The 26,176-nt window shown below is 41.2% G+C and overlaps 1 protein-coding gene across 1 annotated transcript; it reads left to right on the forward strand.

The window, feature by feature from the left end:
* The first annotated feature begins 686 nt into the window (after positions 1 to 686).
* Positions 687 to 1,201, forward strand: RPRM (reprimo, TP53 dependent G2 arrest mediator homolog). Its single transcript, XM_070956999.1, has one exon. The coding sequence runs from the start codon at positions 717 to 719 to the stop codon at positions 1,146 to 1,148; it is 432 nt and encodes a 143-aa protein (XP_070813100.1). The 5' UTR covers positions 687 to 716; the 3' UTR covers positions 1,149 to 1,201.
* The last annotated feature ends 24,975 nt before the right edge of the window (positions 1,202 to 26,176 follow it).

Raw genomic sequence — 26,176 nt, forward strand, 5'->3', positions numbered from 1 at the left:
TTAAAGTTGCCCTATCAACTTTTGGGGGAGCGCTGCCTCACTGTTGATAAAACTGAAATCACGGTCGTTGGGTATATCAAAGCAAAATTTTCATTTTGTTTCCCTTTCAAAAAATAATAATAATAATAATCCGAGATAACGAACAACTAAAAAGAAACTCAGTATTTGATCCTCGAGGCTTGACTCTCTCTCTCTCTCTCTCTCTCTGTGTGTGTGTGTGTGTGTGCGCGCGCGCGCGTGTGTTTGTGTATCTCTCTCTCTCTCCCCCCCCCCTCCTTCCCCTGATGCGAGGCGGAGCGAAACGACGCGTGTGTGGCTGCCGGTTCTTTTCCAGGCCAAGCTGCCGGGGGGCGGGGAGGGAGTTCGGGACTCTTTGTACCCGCCCGTCTCCTGTTGTATCAAAAGAGCCGCTCGGAGGCGCGGGGCTAGCGGCTTCTTTTACTTCTGGCTGCCTGTCGGCGCTGCGCTCATTTGCTCCCCTTTCATTTTTTCCTTGACGGCTCAGCGCCCTCGAAGCAAGTGGGGGGCAGCTTCTGCGCTCAGGCCGGGCTCCCTTCCCTACAGCAGCCCCTCTTTTGGCGGAGAAGCGGGATCCTCGACAGGCGCCTCAGATCCGGGCAAAGGAGCGCGCCTCTTGCCCGGGATTCCCAGCCGTCGGCCCGTTTGCGCGCCACAGGTTGCTCTCCTCCATCAGGGGCCACCTCTGCAGCTGCCGCATGAGGTTCGCTGGGCGTCGGGCACATCTCCGGGGAAGCTGCGCCGTTCTCTCGCTCCGTCGCCGGTGCTCGCAGCAGCCCCGTCTCCCTGCCGCCGGGGCCATGAACTCCACGCTGGGGAACCAGACGGAGCTGCTGGGGCTGTTGCTGGCCAACGGCACTGACTCTCTGGAGCGAGCGCTCCAGTCCTTCACGCCCAAATCCGTGGTGACCGACGACGGCTTCGTGGTGACCGCGCCGGACGAGAGGAGCCTGTACATCATGCGAGTGGTGCAGATCGCCGTCATGTGCGTCCTGTCGCTCACCGTCGTCTTCGGCATTTTCTTCCTCGGCTGCAACCTGCTCATCAAATCCGAAGGCATGATCAACTTTCTGGTGAAGGAACGCAGGCCGTCCAAGGAGGTGGAGGCGGTGGCCGTGGGCCCCTACTGACCCCGGCGCCGCCCACCAGCCCGCTTGGCCTCTCCAGCCGCGGACCGGACTCACGAGGGACCTTTGGCTGCGCGTTGTGGCTGCTGCTGCTGCTGCCTTTCCCGAAAGGCGATGCCGGCCGGTGGAAGCCATTCCTGGGAGGCGAGAAACAAACGACCCTTCCCCCCACCTCCCCCGACGGGACGATAGTAGCAGGACTCCATCCGAAGTCAAGTGCCGTGACTTTGGACTGGGCGTGGGAGAGGGTTTTACAGTAACTTCCCTTGATCTCCGGACAGGTGGGGAAGAGCTCCGACCTCGACCTGCGGTGGTGGGGGGGTGGGGGGGACAGTGGTGGTCCCGCGGTGGGAACGGGGGTAAAGTGGAAAAGAGACAGAGATGGGGGAAGCTCTTGAATGTCATTGGATGTTCTGTATATAACACTGTAAATGCCACCAGCTAAACATTTCCAGCTTTGCTGCTTTGTTTTAAGGGAGGGGGGAGGGAGGGAGAGGAGAGAGGGACAAATTGGTCTTAAAGTTTAATTGTCAAAAACTTTTGCTCTCTTTCAAGATACTTTCCTTCCAGATTTGAATTGGGGGTGGGGGGGAGGATGGAAGGGTCCAATGGGAGAGGTTGACTTTGGTGGTTTTGGTGCGTGGTGTCTGTTCGATTCACATTTGGCTTGATTGTCTGTAACAGAAACGCCTGTACTGATGTCTGAATGACAGCTTCAAGTCATCTAATTCTGCTGTAAAGTCTCCTTTTTAAAACTGTAGCCTCCTGTTTGTTTTTGTTGCTTCTTGCGCAGATTGTCCACAGCTTTAAAAAAAAAACACCCAGTGTGTTTGACCACTGGGCTCAGAGCTTTAGAAATTGCATCAGTTTATGCAAACAAAAAGCAGAGGGGAAAAAGTGTGTGCCCCCCCACCCCAATTTAATTTCTTTTAATAAAAACTGCCATTTTTTATTAAAAGTGTTTCTGCCACAATTTTCACTGAAATCCAGGAAAGCTCCGATCAACATTGGAAAGATGGAGAGGGAGATGGAATTGCGTACTGTCCGGTAGATCATCCCAAGAATGAGGAATGGGAAGAAAAGTATTAAAAGCAGTAAAGAAATTGAGAGAACAGATGGTGCCCGAGATACACAGGAACCTGTGTTTTGCTTTACAACAACAACAAAAGTTAAGATTCAGATTCTGCCTCTTCTTCGTGTTCTTTATGAGATATGGATTCAAGGAAAAAGATGTGTGGAATGATAAGGTTTCAATCGTGGAGGCGATCCATTTGGGAATATTATGGAATTATTCCTAATGGGAGATAAAGAACAGCAACCCTACAAATGCAATTATTTAGACAGCAAACCAATGAGAGCAAAGCATTAATTGAATCAGACTTTGCTTCCTTGGCTGAACCAGCCGTTTGAACCAAGCCAAAAAGCTGCGTTTTTTTCTAAGCTTCTGTCTTCTTTCCTTTTGTGGAATAAGAAACAGAAGCATAGGAAGGCACTGAATATCCTTTCTTTATAAATTCAAATTTATAAGTAGGGTAACTTCATGAACGAGAATGGCGCCCCAAGTTAGAAATATTTAACAAAACTCCAACCTCTTTGCTTTCTTGCAGTCTGAGACTATCTCCCATGGCTTCATTTTCTAATCCTTCTTCCCTTATTTTTTTAATTAAAAATTCATGATTCATTCCTGTGGCATAGCATCCAATTATTCTATAATTGTATTTTAATGAGAGTAGATAAAATTGGTACATTTTTTAAGTGTAGAAAAAAAAAAAACCATAGCTGTCTTCCCTTTCCATCTTCTCATTTTGTAAAGGGAAGAACATAGATTGTGGACTGGCCTCAGAGAAGGAGATATTAAAATACAACATATGCCACAATAAGGTGGTTTAGATCATTTAGCTGCATTCTAAAGCAGCCTTCCCCTCTTCGATGCCCTCCAGGTATCCTGACTACAATCCTCATCATCCCCTGCTAGACAAAGGTTGGGGAGGGACTGAGTTAAACCAAAAAGGTTAGAAGCTGTTCAAAGTATATAAGCGTGGAAGACAATCTCAGGTATATCTTGTGCAGGGAAGAGGAAATCATCACAGAAATATAACAGCAAGGGAAGCAGAAAAATAACAACAAATAAGGGACCCGAGATGGTGTAGGATAAATGGGAAGGAATAGTGATATAGAAAAGGTAAATTACATTAAAGTCCCATCGAGGACAGTTGTCTCTCCGTTCCCTCCCATTGAACTCATACCCTGGGTGTTGAGTTGGATGCAGTCAGTGGGGAAAAGGAAAGCAAATTTAAATTGATCAGTGGCCTGTGAGGAACCACAAAGCCTGACATTACAAAACTCTGTTTTGATCTAAACTGTATTCTTTGCCTTCAGCGTTTATATATAAAAAAAATCTTGCTCACACAGATTAAGTGCAACATGCCCTTTATTCATTCCTGATGGATTTTTTCTGAAAAGAATAATAACAATAAAAAAAGAAAGCTCTCAACCTCAGAAGAACCCAGCAAACATGGAACGATTGAAAGTAGAAAATACTTGAAAGAGTCCACCAAGGAGCTGATTGGTTGACTCTGTAACAAAGCTCTGGATCCATTCCTAATTTCAGATGGGTAAGGATCAGCCAGTGATGGAGACTACAATACCACCACACATTCATGGGCTGGGGAGCATGCCACTTTTGTCAAACTGTCAAAAGTAGTGTCAAACAGCACAAAGTAATGTTGTGCTGTGAGCTTTGCCTCTTTCTTACATGTGTAATGTCACAGCGCTTGCATGCTCACACTGCAATATCATTTTCATTAACAAATTAAGTGAAACTAAAACAGAATAAAATGAAAATATTTTTTTTAAAATTAATTAATTAATTAATTCAAAAGCGAGTACTAGAAGAAAAAAGCTTAGCGGCCTGGAAGAGGTGCACAAAGAAGCATTTGTGTTGTCTAGTGCCAAACTGTACCTTGGGGGTTACTAGGGTTGAACCCTGGCACAGATTAAGGGAGCATTTTGCAGGAGACCTAATTCTAGCAATTTAAAAGTAAACAATTAACCAAATAAACAATGGCTCCCTTTTTTTTTCTTCAACCAGAAAAACAAGGATACCTGGTTGAGATTTTATAATAATTTCATGCTGCAGTTACCATTGTGGTAACCACATAAATTAAACAATATGCAGAATTCTCTGGAGAAGGGAGCAACAAGGGATAAAAGTTCAATCACAGTAATTACTATGTGCTGTATCCTATCTAATACCTCCAGTGAACCGGGTGCTTTCTTGGCTTGAAAGATAACAGAAGATTTCTAATTTAAACTCTGCACTTCAGTATTTATGAAAGTATTGAAACTTCCCATAAATATTTTAGTCATCTTTCCATGTACCATTATATCCTGACTGCAGAAGTGACCACATGGCTAAGATGAGATTTAAATGAATGGCAAAGCTCCCTGGGGTATAAATCAACTCTGGATTCCAATCAGTGAAAGCTTTGATTTGTTGTTATTCAAGATCCGTAGTCTGTGACAAAACACAAAATTCTATCTTCCTGCAATTTATGGCAGGGTCATAGCATTTTTGACTGATTATATTTTCCAAATGCTTTCAAACAAAAGGTTTCAAAACAGCTCACTTCAGAAATCCGAATTATAATCTTATTTCTTATTCAGGACATTTAAAATGAACATATCCCTCCATTATGGAAGCAGATACACTAATTTATTTTTTAAGCCTCTTCAAATTGTAAACAAGTCAAGACAATTTTTATTCTTGTGTTCAAAGACTAGCATGTCAAAATAAAATGGAATCAATACAACCAAAAGATGAAATTAATAAAATAGAAAAACGGTTGAAGTACAAACTTAGAGCTGTGTTATCCACACAAAATTTGGCTCCTTTGTTCCTGGTAACCAAGTTGTAGTCCAAAGATGAACATCTGTCCATTATAATACAGCAGTACATGGTGAATGGTTTATGGATGATATCCAGAGCTGCAAGGGCAGGTGTGTTCTAGGTCTTGGTGAATCTACCTTGTGGGGAAGCTGATGGAAGCACCTGGTACCTAGCTCTAAAAAGCTTCCTCCTTAACCTAAGGATGGTTAACCTGTATCAGGGGTATCAAACTTGAATTCATTGAGGGTTGTGTTTGACCTCGGGGGAGGGAGCAGGGGGGGCGTGGCCAGGGTGGCCATGGCCAGCTCAACATCACTTGTGTCGTGGGTGCCTGTGGAGGCCCAAGTGCTCTGCCAGCAAAAATGGGTCCCGAGATCCATTTTTGGCTGCGACAGCCTCCTTCAACCCTCTGCCAGCGAAAATGGAGCTCGGGAGTGCCGCTGGCAAAGACACCACGGGCCAGTCCTTCACTGTTTCCAGGGTGGCCCCGCAGGCCAGATCAAAGCACCCCGCAGGCCGGAGTCAACCCACTGGCCTTGAGTTTGACACCTTTGACCTGTACGAACAGCTTGCAGGTCACCATGTAACTTTTGCTGTCAGAGCTCTGCTGCTGTAGGACAAGGTCCTAATTTCAATCTCACATTCCATTTCATTCAACCTTTGAAGGACTGTCCTTTTTGCCTGGTCAGAAGCAGATGATATAAGCAAATCTATGGTAAGACCAGAACATTTTAGTTCCTGATTCATTGCTAACATTCATAGTGAGAGTTAGTCACCCTTCAGAATTATTGGAACCAGGCCATTAGGGAAGAATGTTGGCATTCTTGGTTCATGGCCGTCAGATGTTGTTGTAGTTCCTTAGCTGTACTTGCTATCTAATACCTAATCATCTGCAAAGAGTAGTTCGTTGATATTATTCCCATTCTTGGGTTTGGCTTCTTTGCTTATGCAATTGATGTAGGTGAGAGTACACATCCCTCTTTTATTCTAAATGTTATTGGGAAGGGTTCTGATGTTTATTGGTTTGTTCCGACTACAATTCTACAAACACTATATAAACTTTTGCATACTCTAATAATATCCATGGTCACTTGATCAAAATTTGAAAGCTTGGCAAACTGGCTCATGACAGTGTCCTAGGATCATGTGATCACCTTTTGTTGATCTGTTGACCTTCTCACAAGCAGAGTCAACAGGGAAGTCATAATCACTTAATAACTGTGTTACTAACTGAACAACTGTTGTGATTCACTTAACAACTGTGGCAAGAAAGGTAATAAAATGGGGTATAACTCACTTAATAACTGTCTTGCTTAGCAACAGAAATTTTGGGTTCAATTGTGGTCATGGGTCAAGGACTACCTGCATTCCTAAGTATGGAAAACCTTTCCCAACTATTTAAAAATAAATCGCTGTTCTATTTTGTTTCTATTTATTACCCAACTGCTTTGGTTTTTTAGAGGTTACTGGGAATACACATTTTTTGAACTTATAGTCAGTATCCTTACTGCATTTTGCTGAATTGAATTATGGCTTTCAGCTATTGATAAGGATATCCACCCTCTCTCATATAAAACTGGCCAGATCTCCCTGTTTATGTCTCATTATTCCCTGAAAAAAATGTTTTGTTTGGGGGGGGGGGCGGACTTTGATTATTTTGCTGCACAAAATCCAGTTTTGACTCCATCTCTATAGTCTTCCATTACAAAATATCCAATTCTGTGGAGAAGATGAATTGTTTTTATCTATGGGAGGTGTTTGAGGATTGAAGAGCAGGGTCCTAATCCTTTCCAAAACGAAATACATTCTTACATTCATGATATTACACATAGAAAATTTGAGGCCCGATAAATGTTGGATTTCAGTGTCCACTAACCACATAATCCTGGTATCTGAAATTGCTGGCACATTTATTAACCCTCTATAGAGAAATCAGCAGTAAGGAACAGGAAAAAAATAGAATTTGTGACTTGAAGCCACTTTCTCCTGAAAAGAATCCTGCTAATCCAATTTCTGCAGGAAGAATGCAAAAAAGGGATTCCTTACAGGATCACCATTCACTCAGTTACATTATGCAAAGTGACAAGAGATGGTAAATATGAATCACTTCTCCAGCTACACTTTCCCTTTAAGCTTTTCCTTGAATTATGACTTTCCATTTTCAGGACTAAGCCAAACAATTTATGCAAGTTACATAATTACAGTGCTTCAGATTCAGGAATTCACATGGGGTCCAGACACCATGGTCTTTGCTTTTTAACCTTCCACTATTTATCTCTATTTATATCTGATAAGGAGAAAAAGAAACAGTCTTGTATTTTATTTCCCTTGGTACAACCAATAACGATTTATCTGTAGTGATGTAATGTGGATGGATCCATTATTAAATATTCTGATTTGGTCTTCCTTCCAATTCATTTCCTTTTTAAAGAAACTTCCCCTCCTGGCAAGTTCTGAACTTGAGTATAATGACAGGGTGGGGTTATGGAGTCTTAAAACATTTTCCCCTCACAGGCTTTCATTGATCTAAACACACATACACATCTCCTATTAATGACTCCTCCAAGCTTGCCAAATTCGGCTCTTAAATCACTCCTCACTGAGCTTGAATTCCAGGCCACACAGAAACTAGATATCCCTGAAAGAGCCGGCGCCTAACCCTACCTATTATCTGCTGCTGTTTGCTGTGCATGTAATGAGAGGCATAGGCAGGAGGGCTAAGGGAGGGCAAGTGATTAAACATGCATTGCAACTTTGCGATGCAAACTCCACTTCTAGTGTGCTTAATACAAGAACAAAACGAAAAGGCAGAGCTTGCCCTGTGATGCACGTGTTTCATCGTTTCAGCATCATCCCAGTTAGGAATGGATAAAGGTAAAGGTAAAGGTTCCCCTCGCACATATGTGCTAGTCGTTTCCGACTCTAGGGGGCGGTGCTCATCTCCGTTTCTAAGCCAAAGAGTCAGCACTGTCCGAAGATGTCTCCGTGGTCATGTGGCCAGCATGACTAAATGCCAAAGGCACATGGAACGCTGTTACCTTCCCACCAAAGGTGGTCCCTATTTTTCTACTTGCATTTTTTACGTGCTTTCGAACTGCTAGGTTGGCAGAAGCTGGGACAAGTAACGGGAGCTCACCTCATTACGTGGCACTAGGGATTCGAATCACTGAACTGCCAACCTTTCGATTGACAAGCTCAGCATCTTAGCCACTGAGCCACCGCGTTGCTTGTATAGAAATGGATACCTATGCACAAAATGCCTTGGGGGTGGAAGAACATTCATCTTGTGAGTGCTTATTTGCAATCTGTAGTGGTACAATCCTGGCACAAGTTTGCTATCCCAATTATCCTAAAGTCCTAGTCCAGGTGTGGGGAAAAACGAATGATGGATGAACTTGTAAAGCAACTTCCCCAATTCTCTTTCTTTGAAGGGGAAGGAGAGAGAGAGAACTGATCATCTGTAGATTTCTGTGTGATTTATGGGAGTTGTTTAAGAACAGCAACAGCAGAATCCCTCACCTTAAATGCTAGATTTGATTGTTGAAAAGGTGGTTTATCCTCTTCTCATTTGGTATTTGGAACAAATTCTGGGACGCAACCTTTTTATTTTCTTACACTTATGCTATTTCCACGGGCTACAGGTGACGTAGCTTGTTGTGCCAGTAAAAACAAAATAGATTTAAGCTTTGTGCCTGCCTCGTTTGCTCCATTTTATCGGCATTCCAGTTTTACTTGATTATATTTAATATCTACAAAACAAGGCACTCCACGGTTTAACCAGTGAAAATTAATGGAAGATGGAGCTGAAATGCACCCTTGAATATCAATATTTCTCCTGCGAAAATATGATTAGAGAAAATATGCTTTTCTAGCTGAGAGGAAAGCAAAAACTTAAGGCAGACATTTTGGTGCAGAAAAACAGCTAAATCTGATGTCCTTTGAGCACAATGGACCGCCCAATTCCTGGCGCTGAGAAAGGTGCTGTGAAATTTTAAGTTACCCACCATAAACATCTTACACAAAATTACCAAAACGTGCTGCCCAAACCTTAGAACCTTTGCGCAGTAACAACTTCAGGAAACCATCCTTCATTCTGGAATGTTTAATTCTTTTGAACTACCTTTAGTCACAAGTTGTTTTGAAGTCACAGCTCCAGAGAAGAGCTTGAGTGAATAGGCTTGATTAGCAAAGAGAACATGTTGTATTTATGCAGTATCTGGGATTTGGGCTCATTAAACTGTCTTAGTGAGATATAACAAGCTGCTAAACTGGAATGTTATTATCTGCTAACCTGCAACATTCTCCAGTGCTGGAGGAGCTACAAACAATGTCAGTTAAAAAAAAAACAACAGAGAAGATGATTCAAAGGTCAGTTCCATACTTCAAAGCTGTAAGCCAAGATGAACACTCACATATTTTCTATGTAAGGCTAGATATTCCAGCACAATTTTGGATGTACACACGTCACATTGTCTCCAGGATGTTAAGGGTTAACTAAATAGTTGCTGCTCAGTTGAATGACCAAACCCCAAAGCATGGATGTCCCAAAGTTGCTTTTTTCAAAAGGCAACTGGACTTCCTTTGTTTTTGCTTGAAGACGTTTCACTTCTCTTCCAAAAAGCTTCTTCAGTTCGTTCTTCAGAACTGAAGAAGCTTCTTGGATGAGAAGCGAAACGTCTTCAAACAAAAACAAAGAAATTCCAATTGTCTTTTGAAAAACCACCTTTGGGACAACCATGACCTGGATGACAGAGACTCTCCATAGGCAAAAGCATGGATGATAGCCCTAGAGATCCATGAGCAAAATATGAAATTTTAAGAGTGTCCTGGATATTCCCACAAAATTAGGGTTACCATATCACAATCTAAACAGACAAAGAAGGACATGGACATGAAAAGGAGGATAAATAGGGAAAAAGGTGCGGGCACCAATTGTCTAACTTTCTTGTCATCTGCAACAAAAAATATGGTGAAAAATAGTCCAAAAAATATAATTAGGCCTTTATACCTATGAAATTACTTTTTCCAGAATGGCGAAGACGGGTTTTTGAATCACAATATTTTTCCAACCAATCTTTATTTTCAAAAACACATGTTGTAATATAGAATCGATGACAAAATGCTTTTCAAATTTCCCCATAGAAACTGTGAGGTGCTCTGAGCTCTACAGCTATGCTAGATTTATACAGTAGATGATAGATTTGAAGGGGCTGGATTGAAGCCAATTGCTGGAAATAAATTAAACAATGTAAATCTAGGCTGCCGAGTTGTTGATGGATGAAGAAAAGAAAAAAACCAGACAGTGTACGATATACAGGAAAGTTTGAATGACTACTGTTGTGAAAACAGTCACACTCCAAAAGCCAGACCATACAGTATTTGATTTTAAGGCTATAGTTGCTGGACATAGAAGCTGAGGACAAAAAGGAGGACATGCCTGGCAAACAAAATAGCTGTTCAGAAATCAGGCTGATCAAAATACCTTGGAAGCCCTCTCTCCCCTCCATGTTGGGCTGTTGTCCTTTTCTTTCTCCCCTCCCAAATCCCTTTGGCTGCCTCCTGTCCTCTTCTCTCTTCTCCTCCTCTTCCCATCTTATAATTTTGATACTTCTCTTAGCCACATGAATATTCCTTAACAGCCCCTTGTGTCTCATCTTCTAAGATTCCACCACAATCACAGAAGCTCATGGAATCTCACAAACAACACACCCTCTTGCAAAATGTTTCAGTGAGGTACAAACTTTCCTCAGCTGTCATGCTTGCTGCATTTTTTCATAAGGGGGCTGCTCATAATTATAAAGAAATGTCTGTTGGAGGTGAAAGGGCCACAAGGAAAGAAGACCTCTGGGATTGCCATGGTACCTATTCTATTGATGATTGTGATGTGTTGCAGTGGAAATATTACTGCAGTGTATCAAGTGAAGAGAAGATTTTAGCTTTTCATCTGGTTGGATTGTTAATAAATATTGATAGTCAATAAGTTGACAGGGAGCAAAATATATTAGCTGAAGGATCTGGAGAGTAGGCCATAACTTTTGCTGACTTCACAATTACAAAGGTCATTGGGAGTTGAGCAATAGGGTTGGTTGCACAGCAGCCAGAAGTTTTGCAATAACAATAGCACTTAAACTTATATACCGTTTCATAGTGATTTACAGCCTTTTCTAAATTGCCCACAATATTTTGCCCACAACAATCTGGGTCCTCATTTTACCAACCTCGGAAGGATGGAAGGCTGAGTCAACCTTCAGAATCAACAATCAAAATCAAACCGATAGCAGAATTAGCTTGCAATACTGCATTCTAACCACTGCGCCACCACAGTTCTTAGACTGGATTTGGCAAAATATATATTATTTTTAACTATAGAACGTAAAGATTTTCTGGATCAACACAATGAAGTGACAAAGGTGGTTATGTTGCGAAGTTGCTTGCAACAATTGCATGACATACTTTACCCATCAAGTAAGCGATATGTAAGCAAAGGGGCTCCCTCCTAACTTGTAGAAAGTGAGAGATATGGTGAGAAAGGGATTAATTTAAAAAGACATTCTACTCGCAGAGATGATCTTATAAGAGTGGTGCCGGAAGCATGTCAGCAGATCATCTTGAATGGATGGACACTCTTTATAGAGTCGAAGAGCTGGCCTTGCTATTTTGCACAGTGAAGTAGCAGCCTGAGGCAGCAAATTCTGGTAATCATTAGTTCTTGCTGCCCTCACAATTGGCAGAAGTGTCTCCATTTCATAATTCAAGTGCCACTTGAGGGAGGGAAGAAGCACCACTTTGTCTTTCGCCTCAGGCAAAATATATTTTTTGGGTCTGATGCTGTAGAACTGAAGTTGTCATAATTTTAAAGGGACAGATGCATGGCAGGTTGGCTACAGATGCTAAGTCCTATTCAAAGTTTATTGCCTGGTACACAATGCAGAGGGTCTTATTTACGCTCTGTTATAATGAAGTGGGGTGTGTGTGTCTGGAAGACCACCTCAAAACTCTTAGTCAATAATTAAGATAAAGCTAGAGACTGGGAGACTGGGAGTTCTAGCGCTGCATTGGACACAAAGCCAGCTGGGTGACTTTGGGCCAGTCACTTTCTCTCAGCCCTAGCAAGGAAGCAAGCAATGGCAAACTACGTAAAAAAACCTTGCCAAGAAAACTGCAGGGACTTGTCCAGGTACTCACTGAGAATCGGACACAATTGAATGAAAAAACAACAACCACCTTTAAATGCAAAAAAATGATACCACCCTATCTCCATCTTTTCATAAACCATTCTATTGCATTCAGGGGGGCATTGCATTCAAAATTTCTGCTCAAAAGTCAGTCCCACTGAGTTCAATGACACTTTGCTTACACTACTCAGACGTCAGTGCCACTGCTCAGGGTGGCATTTACTTCTGTAGCTACATATAGAGAAGTGCACCAGCAGTATTTTAAGCTCATTTGCATGTCTCAGATTCTTGAACCCATTAGATATTTCCTGTAATGTAAAAATCGTGTCCTTTTGCTACTTAACTCTCCACTATTAAGACAGCTATTTAGAAATCTTTCAAAGCTGATAAAGCTGACTGTTTTATGTTGTTGGACAAATTGCATAAAATACTTCCATGTACTCCTTTGTAGCATGGCAAAAAATATCTCCACAGTACAAGGTCATTTTCCATTTACATTATCACTGATCCTGCCCAAGGGCTGAATGTGCTAAAAGGTTGTTTGAAATTGGACTGGAATGCATCCAGGGGTGAAATCCAGCAGGTTCTGACAGGTTCTGGAGAACTTTGAGCAGTTCGGAGAACCGGCAAATACCACCTCTGGCTGGCCCCAGAGTGGGGTGGGAATGGAGATTTTGCAATATCCTTCACCACTGAATGCATCCCTCCAGAAGAACAGAATAAAAATTGTCTTACCATCAGGACTAGAGAACAGGTTTACAGAAAGCTAGAGCTTCCACAAGGAATTTAAATATTAGTTTACTGTCTCCAAAAAAACTGCCATCGAAGTATTAATTGATATTCTTAGTTTCTAGGTGAATGAAAACATAAAATGACAACAAGTAGTCAACTAGCACAAATTAGCCAAGTATAATATACTGAATGGCTACACGTTAAGTATGAGAAGGCTTTTCATATTCTAAGGAAAAGAATTCTAAGCAGAAGTCATTGCAGAATAAAATCAACTATCTTTCTTTTAGAACCGAGATGGTCACTTTGGAAACCTTGGCCAGCATGTTGTCTTCAGCCGATTCTATGAAGTCCTCTGTGAGCAATTAGTTCAGATTACTGGTAAATCAGATGTGTCCCTTCAATAAAGCTTAATGTCTCAGAGAGAGAGAGGTGGAATGTCATAAAGAGAGGGGAAAGTATCAGAAAATGAACATAAGAGAAGGTGATGTCCTCATTCACTTTTGGTTCGATCTGAATCCATCGTCTGAGGAAATGCAATGTTTGATAGAACAGGTTAGCATGTTGCAATTGTAGCAGAACCCAATATTTTAATATAAAAGAGAGAATGTGAGAAGACAAGGTCTCTTCTAGAGCCCTCCTAACTTTGAGTCTAGTAGAAACATTTGGAATTTTGGGCATTTCTTACAGATTCACACTAAAAATATATAGAGCTCCTGATGACTGTTACCAGCTACAGAACATCCAAGGTAAAAAAGATAAATTACTGATTTTGTTCTCTGTTTCCCTTCTAACTCCTCAGGTTGATTGCAACTGGATTGCTACATGATTTGCCCCAGGTTTTTTCCCACCCCTGGGAGGCTATACTTCCAAGAATTGGGTTGCAGATACTAATATTCTTATTTTCCTAATAATATATATAGGTGAGAAGGGGATCCAAAAACATACATGAACTGGAACTTTGCTTGTAAGAATGCTAGTTTCTCACTGGATTTAGAAGAACCAAAACAAGATAAAATCAAGTCGGTCAGGGAAACCTAGTAGGCACAAGGGAGTTTGGGGGGCATTTTTGAACTCCTGTGTGTCACTTTAGAAACTGAGTCTGTATTTAATTATTGGGCAGAATTATTGAATTCATCACAGAAATGAGGTTTCCCTAAAGTCACCCTGCAATACCTGAACAGGACAAAGAGAAAATTTGGAAAGTCCACTCGGAAGTGGAAAATGCCAGACCTTTTAGCATGGAACTACCATCGAAATAAAGGTAAAAAAGGGACGCAGTGGCTAAGACGCTGAGCTTGTCAATCGAAAAGTCGGCAGTTCAGCGGTTCAAATCCCTAGTGCCGTGTAGCAGAGTGAGCTTCTGTTACTTGTCCCAGTTTCTGCCAACCCAGCAGTTCGAAAGCACGTAAAAAATGCAACTGGAAAAATAGGGACCGCCTTTGGAGGGAAGGTAACAGCGTTCCATGCGCCTTCGGCATTTAGTCATGCGGGCCACATGACATGGAGACGTCTTTGGACAGCGCTGGCTCTTCGGCTCTGAAACGGAGATGAGCACCGCCCCCTAGAGTCAGGAACGACTAGCATGCATGTGCGAGGGGAATCTTTACCTTTACCTTTTACCATCTAAATGTAAAGAACTCAGCTTTTGAAAAGGAATCGAAGAAAGTGAAAAGTTTTTAGTACAGCAGCTAGAAATTGGCACTGTATTTTACCTGCCATGAGCATGAAGATCATGAGCCAAGCATTTGATGTGGGGGAAAAACATGGACATACCTCAAGCCATGTTTCATCTTCCTGTATTCAAATCAATAATGTGATAGAAGAAAAGGGAGAAACTATTTCAGAAGAAAGACAAAACTCTAGGAAAAGGAAGTAGGATCCTTTAGTGGCCTCAATATGCATCATTCTGTGGCAGCATTTTTTTTTTCCAAGTGAAGATTACAGGAGGAACTGAACATCAGTGGGAAATTGCTGTTGTTTTTAATGTTTTATTGAAGAACCTAAAGTTAGAAAAATAAAAGAAGGAAGAAGGCTGCAAAGAGACAGGAAAAAAAAATAGTGACTTCTGACTTTTTCCAGTGTAATAGACTACAAAAATATTACAGCCTCAACCTTTTGCCTTATATTTCTAAACATCTCAAGCTATTTCTATAGCAGCAGCAGTCATTCTAAACATCAAAACCTAAAATCAAAGTTTCATTTTCTTAAATTTTGAGCAAAAAGTCGAGAAATGGTTTCCAAGCAGAAACAAAGCTAGATAGGTTCTTCTCTTTAATTGAAACGGTAAATTTTGACATCTCCACCAAGTCCATCTCCTTTACCGTCCGTTCTTCCATGGTGGGAATTAGGGTGTCTTTTCCATTTTTGTGCATATAAGATTCTTGCCACTGTCAACATACAATATATAGGGTTCCAAATTTTCTTCCAAGCTTTTCATCAATGAGAAAGATAAATGCTAGCTGTGCTTTTAATACACAGCATATATATCTACTGTTTATTTTCTACTACAAGATTGTTACTGACCATGCTTCTGGATAATTGAATATTTCTGCCTATCCACATATCATCTCTTTTCCATCCCTTGTCTGTCTATTATTTAGTTCTTAAAACAAACACTATCCCATATTTTATTTCAAAATGAGTGCTCATAACCGATGGTGGAATAGCTCATATGAGCTAATAAAACCAATACAAACATTTAGTATCAGACATAAGAGATTAATAGAGGGACTGGGAATGTAGAGGCTCTCAAAGGTTCTTTTGAGGCAATTGGCAATTGGAGGAGGAGGAGGAGGAGGAGGAGGAGGAGGAGGAGGAGGAGGAGGAGGAGGAGGAGGAGGGGAAGAAGAAGAAGAAGAAGAAGAAGAAGAAGAAGAAGAAGAAGAAGAAGAAGAAGAAGAAGAAGAAGAAGAAGAAGAAGAAGAAGAACAACAACAACAACAACAACAACAACAACAACAACAACAACAACAACAACAACAACAACTTAGGACTTATGAAGCTTCTTAGATGAGAAGCAAACTTCTTCTTCTTCTTCCTCAAAGGAAAAAAAATGTCCAGTTGCCTTTTCCAGTTGCCTTTGAGACAGCTAAGACCTGGATGACTGAGAATCTTCATAGATGAATGGATTTCATCTTCCAAATTTCCATTGGTAGGGAAGACAATTCACCAAAAAAGGAAATTCCTTAGATGTTGGCTGAAGATCACTCATGACTGCCTCATAGTGTCTTCCATCAATAGGAAAAACTAAAATGTAGAACTCGGGTGTATTGGAGAGGTTTGTATGATGGATCATGCACTATCCCAAGAATTGCCATAATGTAGAAGAATAAACAACAACAGTAGAGTTATGCCATGATAAGTAAGTCCCTTACTTGCAGATTGATTTGTCAAATAGCTTTGCTGTTTAAACTAGAGTTAATGGAACATTTTCATCCCATTACATCTGCCTGTACCACCATACAGATACAGCAACCAGCTGTTTCTTTGCAAAATGGAAGGACCATGCTTCCCACAACTGACAGTCTTCATGAATATAGGCTTTGTACCACAAGCTGCTCTCTACTGCTAGTACATAATGGAAGCTAGACAGCATGGGGAAATATTACCTCCCCCTCAACTACCAATTCCTATCCCCTCCCCAAGCAGTGCAACTGCTAACCAAGCAAGAAAAATTAGGAGCAATTTGTGTATGTTTGGACGCATACAAACCATAGATAGATAGATAGGGAGGGAGAGAGGGAGGGAGAGAGGGAGGGGGGAGTGAGTGAGAGAGAGAGAGAGAGAGAGAGAGAGAGAGAGAGAGAGAGAGAGAGAGAGAGAGAGATCCTTCACATTTTAGGTCATATTTATGCAGAAATATTGAACATTCAAAAGGGTTCACAAACTTTTAAGTACCATTGTATACAAAATAGCTTTAGTTCAGATTCAGATTCCCATGAGCTTTCAAAATCCCAAATGACTGCTAGGACTTTGCTGTCCTTTTGTGGCCATCTGGATTTTTACAGCTCATTCTGGAAGTTCCATGCCTCTGAAGTACTGTAAATCTAAGAATACAGTACAGTACCTCCAGTGTTCCTGGATCCACACTCTTGATTAAATGTTGTTTGTGACAGCAGGATGATGGCAATAGGGAATTTATAGTGATGCGGGATGTCAGAAAAAGAAATAAATTTGGGCCAGCATCAGGAAAGAGGCTGCAGTGGAATAGCTTAATTCTTCTCTCCAAGGTTACCGGCCGTGATTAGATTCATTTTCCTGCAATCTTTTCCACACAAAAAAAGGACCTTGGGAGGGACTGCAACCAGAGCAGAGGAAAGACTTGAATTATTTGAAAGAAAATATAGTATGAATGTAAACCCTCTGAAGATTACAGAAGCTCCTTCCAACTTACTACCAACCTGCCTTCCATTGAGGACCTGTAGTCTGCACTAGTCAAAAAGAGGGCTGTGAAAATATTTACAGATCCTGGACATAAACTGTTTCAACTCCTACCTTCAAAACGATGCTATAGAGCACTGCACACCAGAACAACTAGACACAAGAACAGTTTTTTCCCAAACACCATCAATCTGCTAAACAAATAATTCCCTCAACACTGTTAAACTATTTGCTAAGTCTGCACTACTATTAATCTTCTCATCGTTCCCATCACCCATCTCCTTCCACTTATGATTGTATGACTGTAACTTTGTTGCTGGTATCCTTAAGTTTTATATTAACTGTTTCCCTATGACTATCATTAAGTGTTGTACCTTATGATTCTTGACGAATGTATCTTTTCTTTTATGTACTCTGAGAGCGTACGCATCAAGACAAATTCCTTGTGTGTGCAATCACACTTGGCCAATAAAGAATTCTGTTCTGTTCTGTTCTGTTCTGTTCTGTTCTGTTCTGTTCTGTTCTGTGCAACATAACATGCCAATCCAGTATCCAGTTATCAAAGAGTAAAGCCCACTGACCTCAGATGGACTATCCTTTGAGGAAATAGGCCTCATATGTCCCTACCTGGCCCTCTACTGCCTCTCCTTCTGTGATGCACAGCTATTCTTCATCTAATATGAGGCACCCAAAAGCTCTTTCTTTAAAAAAAGCCTTTTTGTTTCAGGGACACCACAATTTGTCACTCATCAGTTGTTGGGAAAATGCCTGCCGGCCCATCCTCTCCAATCATGGCTAATAGAACCATGGCAATTCAACACATTTTCACAAATGCAGTTAATAGTCCCCATCACAGTGCAAAATGGTGAGTGATTGAAGCCTCCTTCCTCACCTCTTCTGATCCCACTAAAATATGGCCTCTCCAAAGGTGATTAAACTAAGAATGAAAACTAAATCGTAAGATGAAGTCTGTAATATATTGCTTTGCTCCTGCACTCTGAATTTGGATGGTTCTTTGAGACTTTACCTGGACTAGATAGAGAAGGTGGTTGACGGGGGTCTCTTTCAGCTTTTGCCTTCAGACTTTAGGGCCAATGGAAGAGGGAACAAAGTTTTAGGGGAAGGAAACATTTATGGCTTCATTTTTTTTTTCATATTCCCCCAGTTTGAATAGATTGAGGACTACAAAAAACTAGCATTCACTGTTGTAGTTCCTTTGTGTATTTCTTCCTTCCAAGGATGTTGGATTTTCACTCCAATAATGTCCAACTAGCATGCCTTAGTGGCAGTTATGGAGATATGGTCCAACAGTTCTAGGGATCCCACACTGGCTTCACTGTTCCAGAATAACAATTCATTTTTGAAATTGTCAATACAGTGCCTATCCACAACAGTATGCCTGCCAGATGCCCTGTCCAAACTTGCTTTTTGAATGTATAAACAAATTCAAAAAAAGCTCCCTATTCCATATGTCTAAGAAATACTCTGAGCTTTACACACACCACAGAAAATTAAAAAATGGTGGATGATTGCAGCCTATTTGTCCAGGGGAAAAAAAATAGAAAAGCACCTTCTTCAATTTGCCTTCTGATTACAAGGAGATTTGTGACTAGACAAGATCATTCTGGCAGCCATTTTGAGAGAGAGTTTACAGCATACTCAAATTACCTCATATATACACACTGGCTCCAAAGGTTTTGGATTATCTAACTAAAATTACCTAAATCTGAGCCTCCCCGAGTCGTTGGATGTGAGATAGTGGTAAATAAATTTTATAAATAAATTAAATTTTATAAATGAAATAAATAAATCATAAATGGCACACTGCTGAAATTAAAGGAACAGATGCCACATGTCAACTGTTCAAGGTAATCCAGACAGAAACCCAAAACATGAGTAGTAACACTACTGCTATTGTAAGATTACAGTAACAGAATCTTGTGAGTCTGAAACCATGTCTCTCCTCCCTTGTCTTTACCTTCCACAGAACTAGGGAAGTGCCCTTCTGAAATGCTTTCTCTGTGCCCTGTGGGCTGAGAGAACTCTGGTCTGACCATTGCCATGGCTGCAGCTCTTCCTCCTGTTTCCCAAGGTTACTCTCACATCTCATCACATCACCTTCCATTTCCTTCCTTCCCAATTTTAGATGATTAATAACCTCTATAAGATTCAAACAAACAACTGCAAAGTATAGGACTGGCTGCAAAAACATCAGATGAACATTTGATGCAGTGGTGAAATCCAAACTTTTTTACTACCGGTTCTGTGGGCGTGGTTTGGTGAGCGTGGTGTGGCTTGGTGGGCGTGGCTTGATGGGCATGGCAGGGGAAGGATATTGCAAAATCTCCATTCCCACCCCACTCCTGGGGGAAGAATATTGCAAAATCTCCATTCCCATCCTACTCTGGGGCCAGCCAGAGGTGGTATTTGCCGGTTCTCTGAACTACTCAAAATTGTCTCTACCGGTTCTCCAGAACCTGTCAGAACCTGCTAGATTTCACCCCTGAAATATATATCAGTCCACATCATCATATATATCATCATATATATGTATCAGTCCATAATATAATACAGTCCATAATATGCATATAACACAGAAAGTTGCATATATTATACATATAACACAGAAAGTTGCTAGAACATCAGCCTAGGAGATCCTTCCATTTATTATATCCAGTAGCAGCAGCAGGGGAAGAATCTGAGACCAAAATTCGGGAGCATTAGAATGTGGTTTCCTCAAATGAAGCAGATCTGCTCACAATATTTTGAAGCAATACTCATCTGAAGAGCCCTTCTGCCACATTATAAGTCAATTAAGTCTAGAGTCTAAAATTACCCAACTGTGCTATAGCTTGCTTCTATTTTAATGATTAGAATTAGAGGAAAAGACTAGCATGCTGTTTAAGGAAAATTCTCAGCAAAGCACTGAGAGCAGTTAATTCCTCTCAGAGAAAGCTCAACCTGTACCAATTTGTCGACATGATGGCCTCAGAAAGAAGGAGCAGAAGCAAGCACATTTGCAATTTGTCAGCCAAATGTATATCTCCAGCAGGTTTTCCTTGTGGTTCTTGTTGGGAACATTCATTTCTACATGGATGCAATTGTTAATATAAGTATAAGAAAAATTAATGAGCTGTATGGTCTTTAGCTCTGCACTTTTATGAGGAGACATAATTCACTGAAAGGATCGATAGATTCACTTTAAATTCCAATCAGAGCCCAGGCATTATTAGTTCGACAATGGCAACTAGGTTTTCCAGCTGTGTTAAATAATTCTGTTCATCTAAAGCAGACTGAGCAAAAAATAGACGAGGATCTGTTGATTTGCAGTATAATGATAAGCATTTCTGGCAGCCAGTTGTTTAACCCTAGCAGGAGAAAAAGAGGAATCTTCTCCCCATTTTGTATTATATTGCTGAAATGAAAAAATGTGAAAGGCAAACAATTGCAAACAACTCTCTGGTTCCAGCATTAAAGCACTGTTTCCAGATCTTAGAGTTCTTCCATTCTGAGCATATGTCTTTGGCAACTGGTTCTAACAGGATGTTTGTCAGTTTTGAATGTTAAAAAAACTGGGGTTTTCACAAACATGAATAGCGTAGTCCCCTGGATTATCATCCAGACCTTGCAAAAATACTTTTCCCACAGGGATCCAGATGTGATTTTCAAAGTTAAGGTTTTATAGGGACGGTCTCTTTCAATTGTATTTGGTATCCCAGCTGGATTTTCTCATTCTGCTGTTAATGCATTGGACAGGGACCCAAAAATCTTGCTATGACGGCAGGATTCCTCCTTTTTTTTCCCCCCTTCAAAGAGACATAACCGTTTCATAAGCATTACAGCGTAACCAGGATATGTGTCTGATGTTGCCAAATAACCTTTTGAAAAGGCAGCCTGTTTACCAAACACTTTCAACAGATATATTGGAAGTGTAATATGCTAGAGAAAGAAAAGGCCAAATTTCTCAGTCATCCGTCTTCCTCCTTATCCAAGTAGGATCACAAACTAGTCCATTTATTACTTATGTGTCAAATTTTTTTGTAAACATACAAATAAGGGCATTATTGTATTTCACTCACTCACACCACATACACACACACACAAAGTGATTATACAATCATATTTGAAAAGTTGTTTCCTTTGAAGTCATTTTGCTAATTAGAGAGAATTTATTTTCTGTTGGCTTACTCATACGGGCCTAACAAGGCAGAAAGGCATGCTGATCTTATGATTGAAAATATGCCTCTTCTTTTCCATATCCTAATTAAATCAGAGCTGTCATCCAGTTAAAGACAATTCGAGTGAATTAATCTTGTGAATCCGAATTGTAATTGATCAATAGCATAATTGTTGACGTGTCTGTTCAGAACTGAGAAGTTTCACTTACTTCGTTAGAACTTAGTTCCAAAAAGATATTGAAGTCTTAAGGTGAACAGATTCATATGGGAATAAAAAGGGGCTAAACAACTGCAACTTGTTTGGAAATTTTACCTTTGCATTCTATTAGTTATTCTCTGCTGTATCATCTTTTAATAATACTTCTATGAGGTAGACCACATTAAGAATCAGTGACCAAGAAGCAGCATCACCAATGTAACATAAATTCTACCAATTTTTTAACAAGCATCATGACATTGCACACTTATATGAAAGGGACAAATTGCAGTATTTTCATAATTTTGATGAACTGGGGGATCCTGTGAATTTAGATGGCTAAGAATTTGAACTCTAGACCAGTTCAACCTTTCTGGGTCTGGAGATGGTTTTGCATGTGTGCCCACCACTTGCACAAATGGAGCTTTGCATTGTCACCTGCGGCTTGCGCAGCCCGGTTTTGAACGGACCACATACCAGTACCGGTCCGTAGATCAGGGGTTGGGGACCCCTGCTCTAGACTGTTTACTCATACTCTATTGGACATCCTACTGATATAAAATGTAACATATAGCAAAGGTTAGTGCTAGTTTCATCTTAGAAGACTAGTACCTCCTATGCAGAGGTGCTATTCAGAAGGTTCTGACAGGTTCTGGAGAACCGGTAGCGGAAATTTTGAGTAGTTCAGAGAACTGGCAAATACCACCTCTGGCTGGCTTCAGAGTAGGGAGGGAATGGAGATTTTGTAATATTGTTCCCTCAGGAGTGGGGAGGGAATGGTGATTTTGCAGTATCCTTCCCCTGGAGCTGGGTGGGAATAGAGATTTTGCAGTATCCTTCTCCTGCCACACCCACAAGCCACATCCAACAAGCCACACCACGCCCACCAAGCCACGCCCACAGAACCAGTAGTAAAAAAAATTGAATTCCACTACTGCTCCTATGTGTGCTTTTATAAGTACTTATAGTTGTTTAAAGTATTTTTTAATCCACTTTTTATAGTAGTGCTCCTTTTAAACAACAATTTAAGTAATGTTTTTCAGCCTTGAACTTGAACTAGAGGATCAAGGCTAATCCAACCTGAAACTGAAGGATAACTTTTTTGGTCTATAAATTGGCTATCCTGGGATAAAATTGAGAACAAAATCATGATCTTCTGAGGGAAAGGAACTGTATAAACCTACAGACAAATAAAAAGAATCTTCATAGCCCCTTTTTTTTCCAGAAAGTATCATGTCCTCAAGGGCTCTCTGAGAGGAAGAGGATGAAACAATGCACCTTAACTGGTGCTCCTTAATGGTTTTTCTCAACCTCCACTTATTCATCTGGGAGGTCTAAAGGGGAGCTGTCTGGATATGACATGATGCTAGGCCCTGCTTTGTTAGGATTATGGATTGCAGAGAGAAGTATTTGTATTCATGGAAACGCAGGTATAATTTTTCTTCAGACTTGTAGGCAAGGGATCAGGGGCACGAGCAGAAAGTTCGTCCTTTATTCCATTTCAACCCTTCAGATGTTCAGTCTCCTAAACAGGGAATGTAGTACTTCTCAATCCTCTGCCTTTTAAGTTCATTGGGTCACCTTGTGAAGGCTTTCACTTTGCTCAGCAGGATAAACAAAAGCCCAAAATTTTGCAAGGGCTTTTGACAGGACAGAGCAAAAAGACAACAATCTGCACTTGAGGAGTTCTAATAAGGAAGTAAGAAGATTTATCTCTAAAGCAAAGCAAAGAAAGCTGTAGGATACCAAACCATCTTCTATTGAACTTAGGGATATCAGTGGGGAAAAAAATCAAGGTACACTGAGACCCTAATAAAGGAAACATGCCCTGTTCTTCTATTTAGGTGTCTTTGGAGGAGAAAGATTTGACTCGCGAATCCTTTTCAAAAGGCAGAATTTTCTGCAGCCTCTTAATTTTTACAGGATTGAGCCTCGGGGCTTCTTCTCAGTCTGAGGATAAAAGTAGAAGGAAGCAGCCGTAATGTTACCTTTTCCCTGCTGAAGTGCCTGTAAGAATATTAGAAAAAAGAAATTTATAGCTCAAATTACTCCTGGGGAGTCGATGTATTGCTTCAAGCTATAAATCAAAAATGAAATGTCATTGTTTATATCAGCAACACATAGACCACCACAGCTTCTAAAACAGCAATTCCCAACTTTTCTTTTTTCTGTGGCCCACTTGGTCAGTGAAAGCTTTTGCAAACTATTATGCAAGTGGTATGTATAAGCCTCCAAATTAAATAAGATTCTGTATGTGTGTGAGAGAGAGAGGGAGGGAGGGAGGGAGAGAAGCCATGTTCATCCTGAAGGCTACTATTGTTGCTATTTTCTGCACCTTTTGCTGCCATTGAATAGCTATCTGAATGTTTGCAGCCTAAATGGTAATTCTGAATATACCATGACAGCTATAAAACAGAAATATGACTTTAAAACCCATGATTTTTTTTTAAAAAGGACCTGGAACAAGGCATGAAGGTCACACAGCCAGTTGAGAGTTTAAACTCCCCTTTAATGTTCCAAATGCTCCCATGTTCTTGGCAAGTCCCAGAGCAAAGTGCGTGCGTACACACACACACACACACACACACACACACACACAGAGAGAGAGAGAGAGAGAGAGAGAGAGAGAGAGAGAGAGAGAGAGAGAGAGAGAGAGAGAGCAGCCTCTGACTGCACCCAGTACAGCAAAATAAAGGAACAGGGAAATGAGTCTATGAAACAAGGAACAAACAATGAGTCCACAAAGTCAGGAACAAGGTACTGAGTCCATAAGTAAGGAAGAAGCAAGCAGTCCTGCAAACTCCAAATGTCTGTATCGGTACACCCAACTACCAATTCAGTGTTTATTCCTGACAAATGCCCCTCCCCCCAGTGTCTCCTTAAATCTCAGTCCCCAGGTGCGTCTTGTGAAGAGGGCTAGGGCGCTCTCCTCCCAAGTCATCAAGTCAGCCTGCGCTGTTCCTGCCTTCTCTCCACTCTCCGTATTCAGGGATCAGGAGGGGGCGGTCCTTGCTCATCACCTGAGCTCTGTCACTCCTCATGTCCACTGCTTTCCCTCTCCGTCATCCTGCCCCTGTTCCTCCATGCTAACAAGCAGTCCCAATCCTGAGGGATCCTGGGCTGCCTCAGTCTGCTCCTTCCCACATTCCTTCGAAGCCAATGAGCTGCCCCCTCAGTCTCCATCGGCTCTAGCTCTGGCTCATCCTTCTCCACAGATTCAGGCTCCAACGGGGGTATGACAGGTTCCAATCTTCCCTTTCACTTAACATTAAGCTTAGCATTAAGAACAGTGTCCTTAGCATCCGCAGGAGAAGGACCAACCTCACATCCTTCCATTTCTAATTGTTAAGTGTAAGCTCTTGTTCATGGTCTTGTTTCAGAAGCCAACATGCTGACCAATGTCTGTAGAATATGAAAACTGCTTGGACAGGTTGTCTCCCTTCATTTTTTTTTTCTTCTGCTCCATTCACAGCACCTACAGCTCTTCTTGAGTCTGAGGCCATCCCACACTGTCACCAATTGTCACAGAATCTTTTTTAAATAATCAGTGTCGACCGGACTCATTAGATACAAAAGCATTGGAAATTTGGGCATCTGTTTTTTTATTAATCTCCCTTCAATGGGTAGGGAGATTTTTACTGTACAGAACAAGGAACGCTTACCCCAAAAAGGGGGGAACTGTAATTTATAAATGCCTTCAGTTGTTTCAGAACTAATATTGCAACTCCCTATTTTTTATAGGCTCTTTATCTACACCATATTCTTCCAAGTGCTATTTCACCGTATCCTCATATCTTTCTGTGCCATATCTTTCATACATTTGCTCACTGCTGACCTCCCTATTTCTATATTTTGTCTTAAACCCTCTATATCCTGATTGTCACACTCTAGAGAGCTGTGTTCCTTTTCTTCGGATTCAATCTGTCCTTCATCTTTTTTTAGCTTTTGTGTTCTGTTCTGTCAAAACCTTGACTTTCTCATTGCCTCTTCAGCTGGGGTCTTCCCGGCTGGCCTTCTTCGCTTCCCCATCTTGAAAGGGAAAAAAAAACAGCTCTGACGCCCACCCACCCTTTCCCTCCTGTTTTCTCAGCTGCTGCTTCCTTTGCAGCTGCCTCTATCTCAGCAGACCTGACTTTGGCTGGGTTAATGATTTCTATCCTTTAGTTTCCCTCTATACTTTTCCTCCTGGGCTTTCGGCTCCATCGATTCTGTCTATTCATTGTCAAGCCTGTGTCTGGAGAGCTTCTGAGTGGACTTTTCCCTCCTCCTTTCTCCCTTGCGGCCTCCTTTGATTGGCAGTTGAGTACATTGCGGGAAGGCTAAGAAGGGAGGGGAAGGAAGGACCACAAGGCTTAGAATCCAACCAGGCACTTAGTCCTTCCACAATCCCTCAAGTATAAAAAGAACCAAATCAACCTAACAATTAAATTGTTAATAGGTAAGGATAAGAAAGGTGATACATCAATGATACATCAATGCTA

Source organism: Pituophis catenifer, unplaced genomic scaffold, assembly GCF_029215685.1.
Source record: "Pituophis catenifer annectens isolate HBS135680 unplaced genomic scaffold, rPitCat1.0.hap2 SCAF_1, whole genome shotgun sequence".
NCBI classification, from domain to species: Eukaryota; Metazoa; Chordata; class Lepidosauria; order Squamata; family Colubridae; genus Pituophis; species Pituophis catenifer.

Excerpts from the sequence above, each read along its gene's own strand:
- RPRM (XM_070956999.1), top strand. The coding sequence starts at position 717 with ATGAGGTTCGCTGGGCGTCGGGCACATCTCCGGGGAAGCTGCGCCGTT.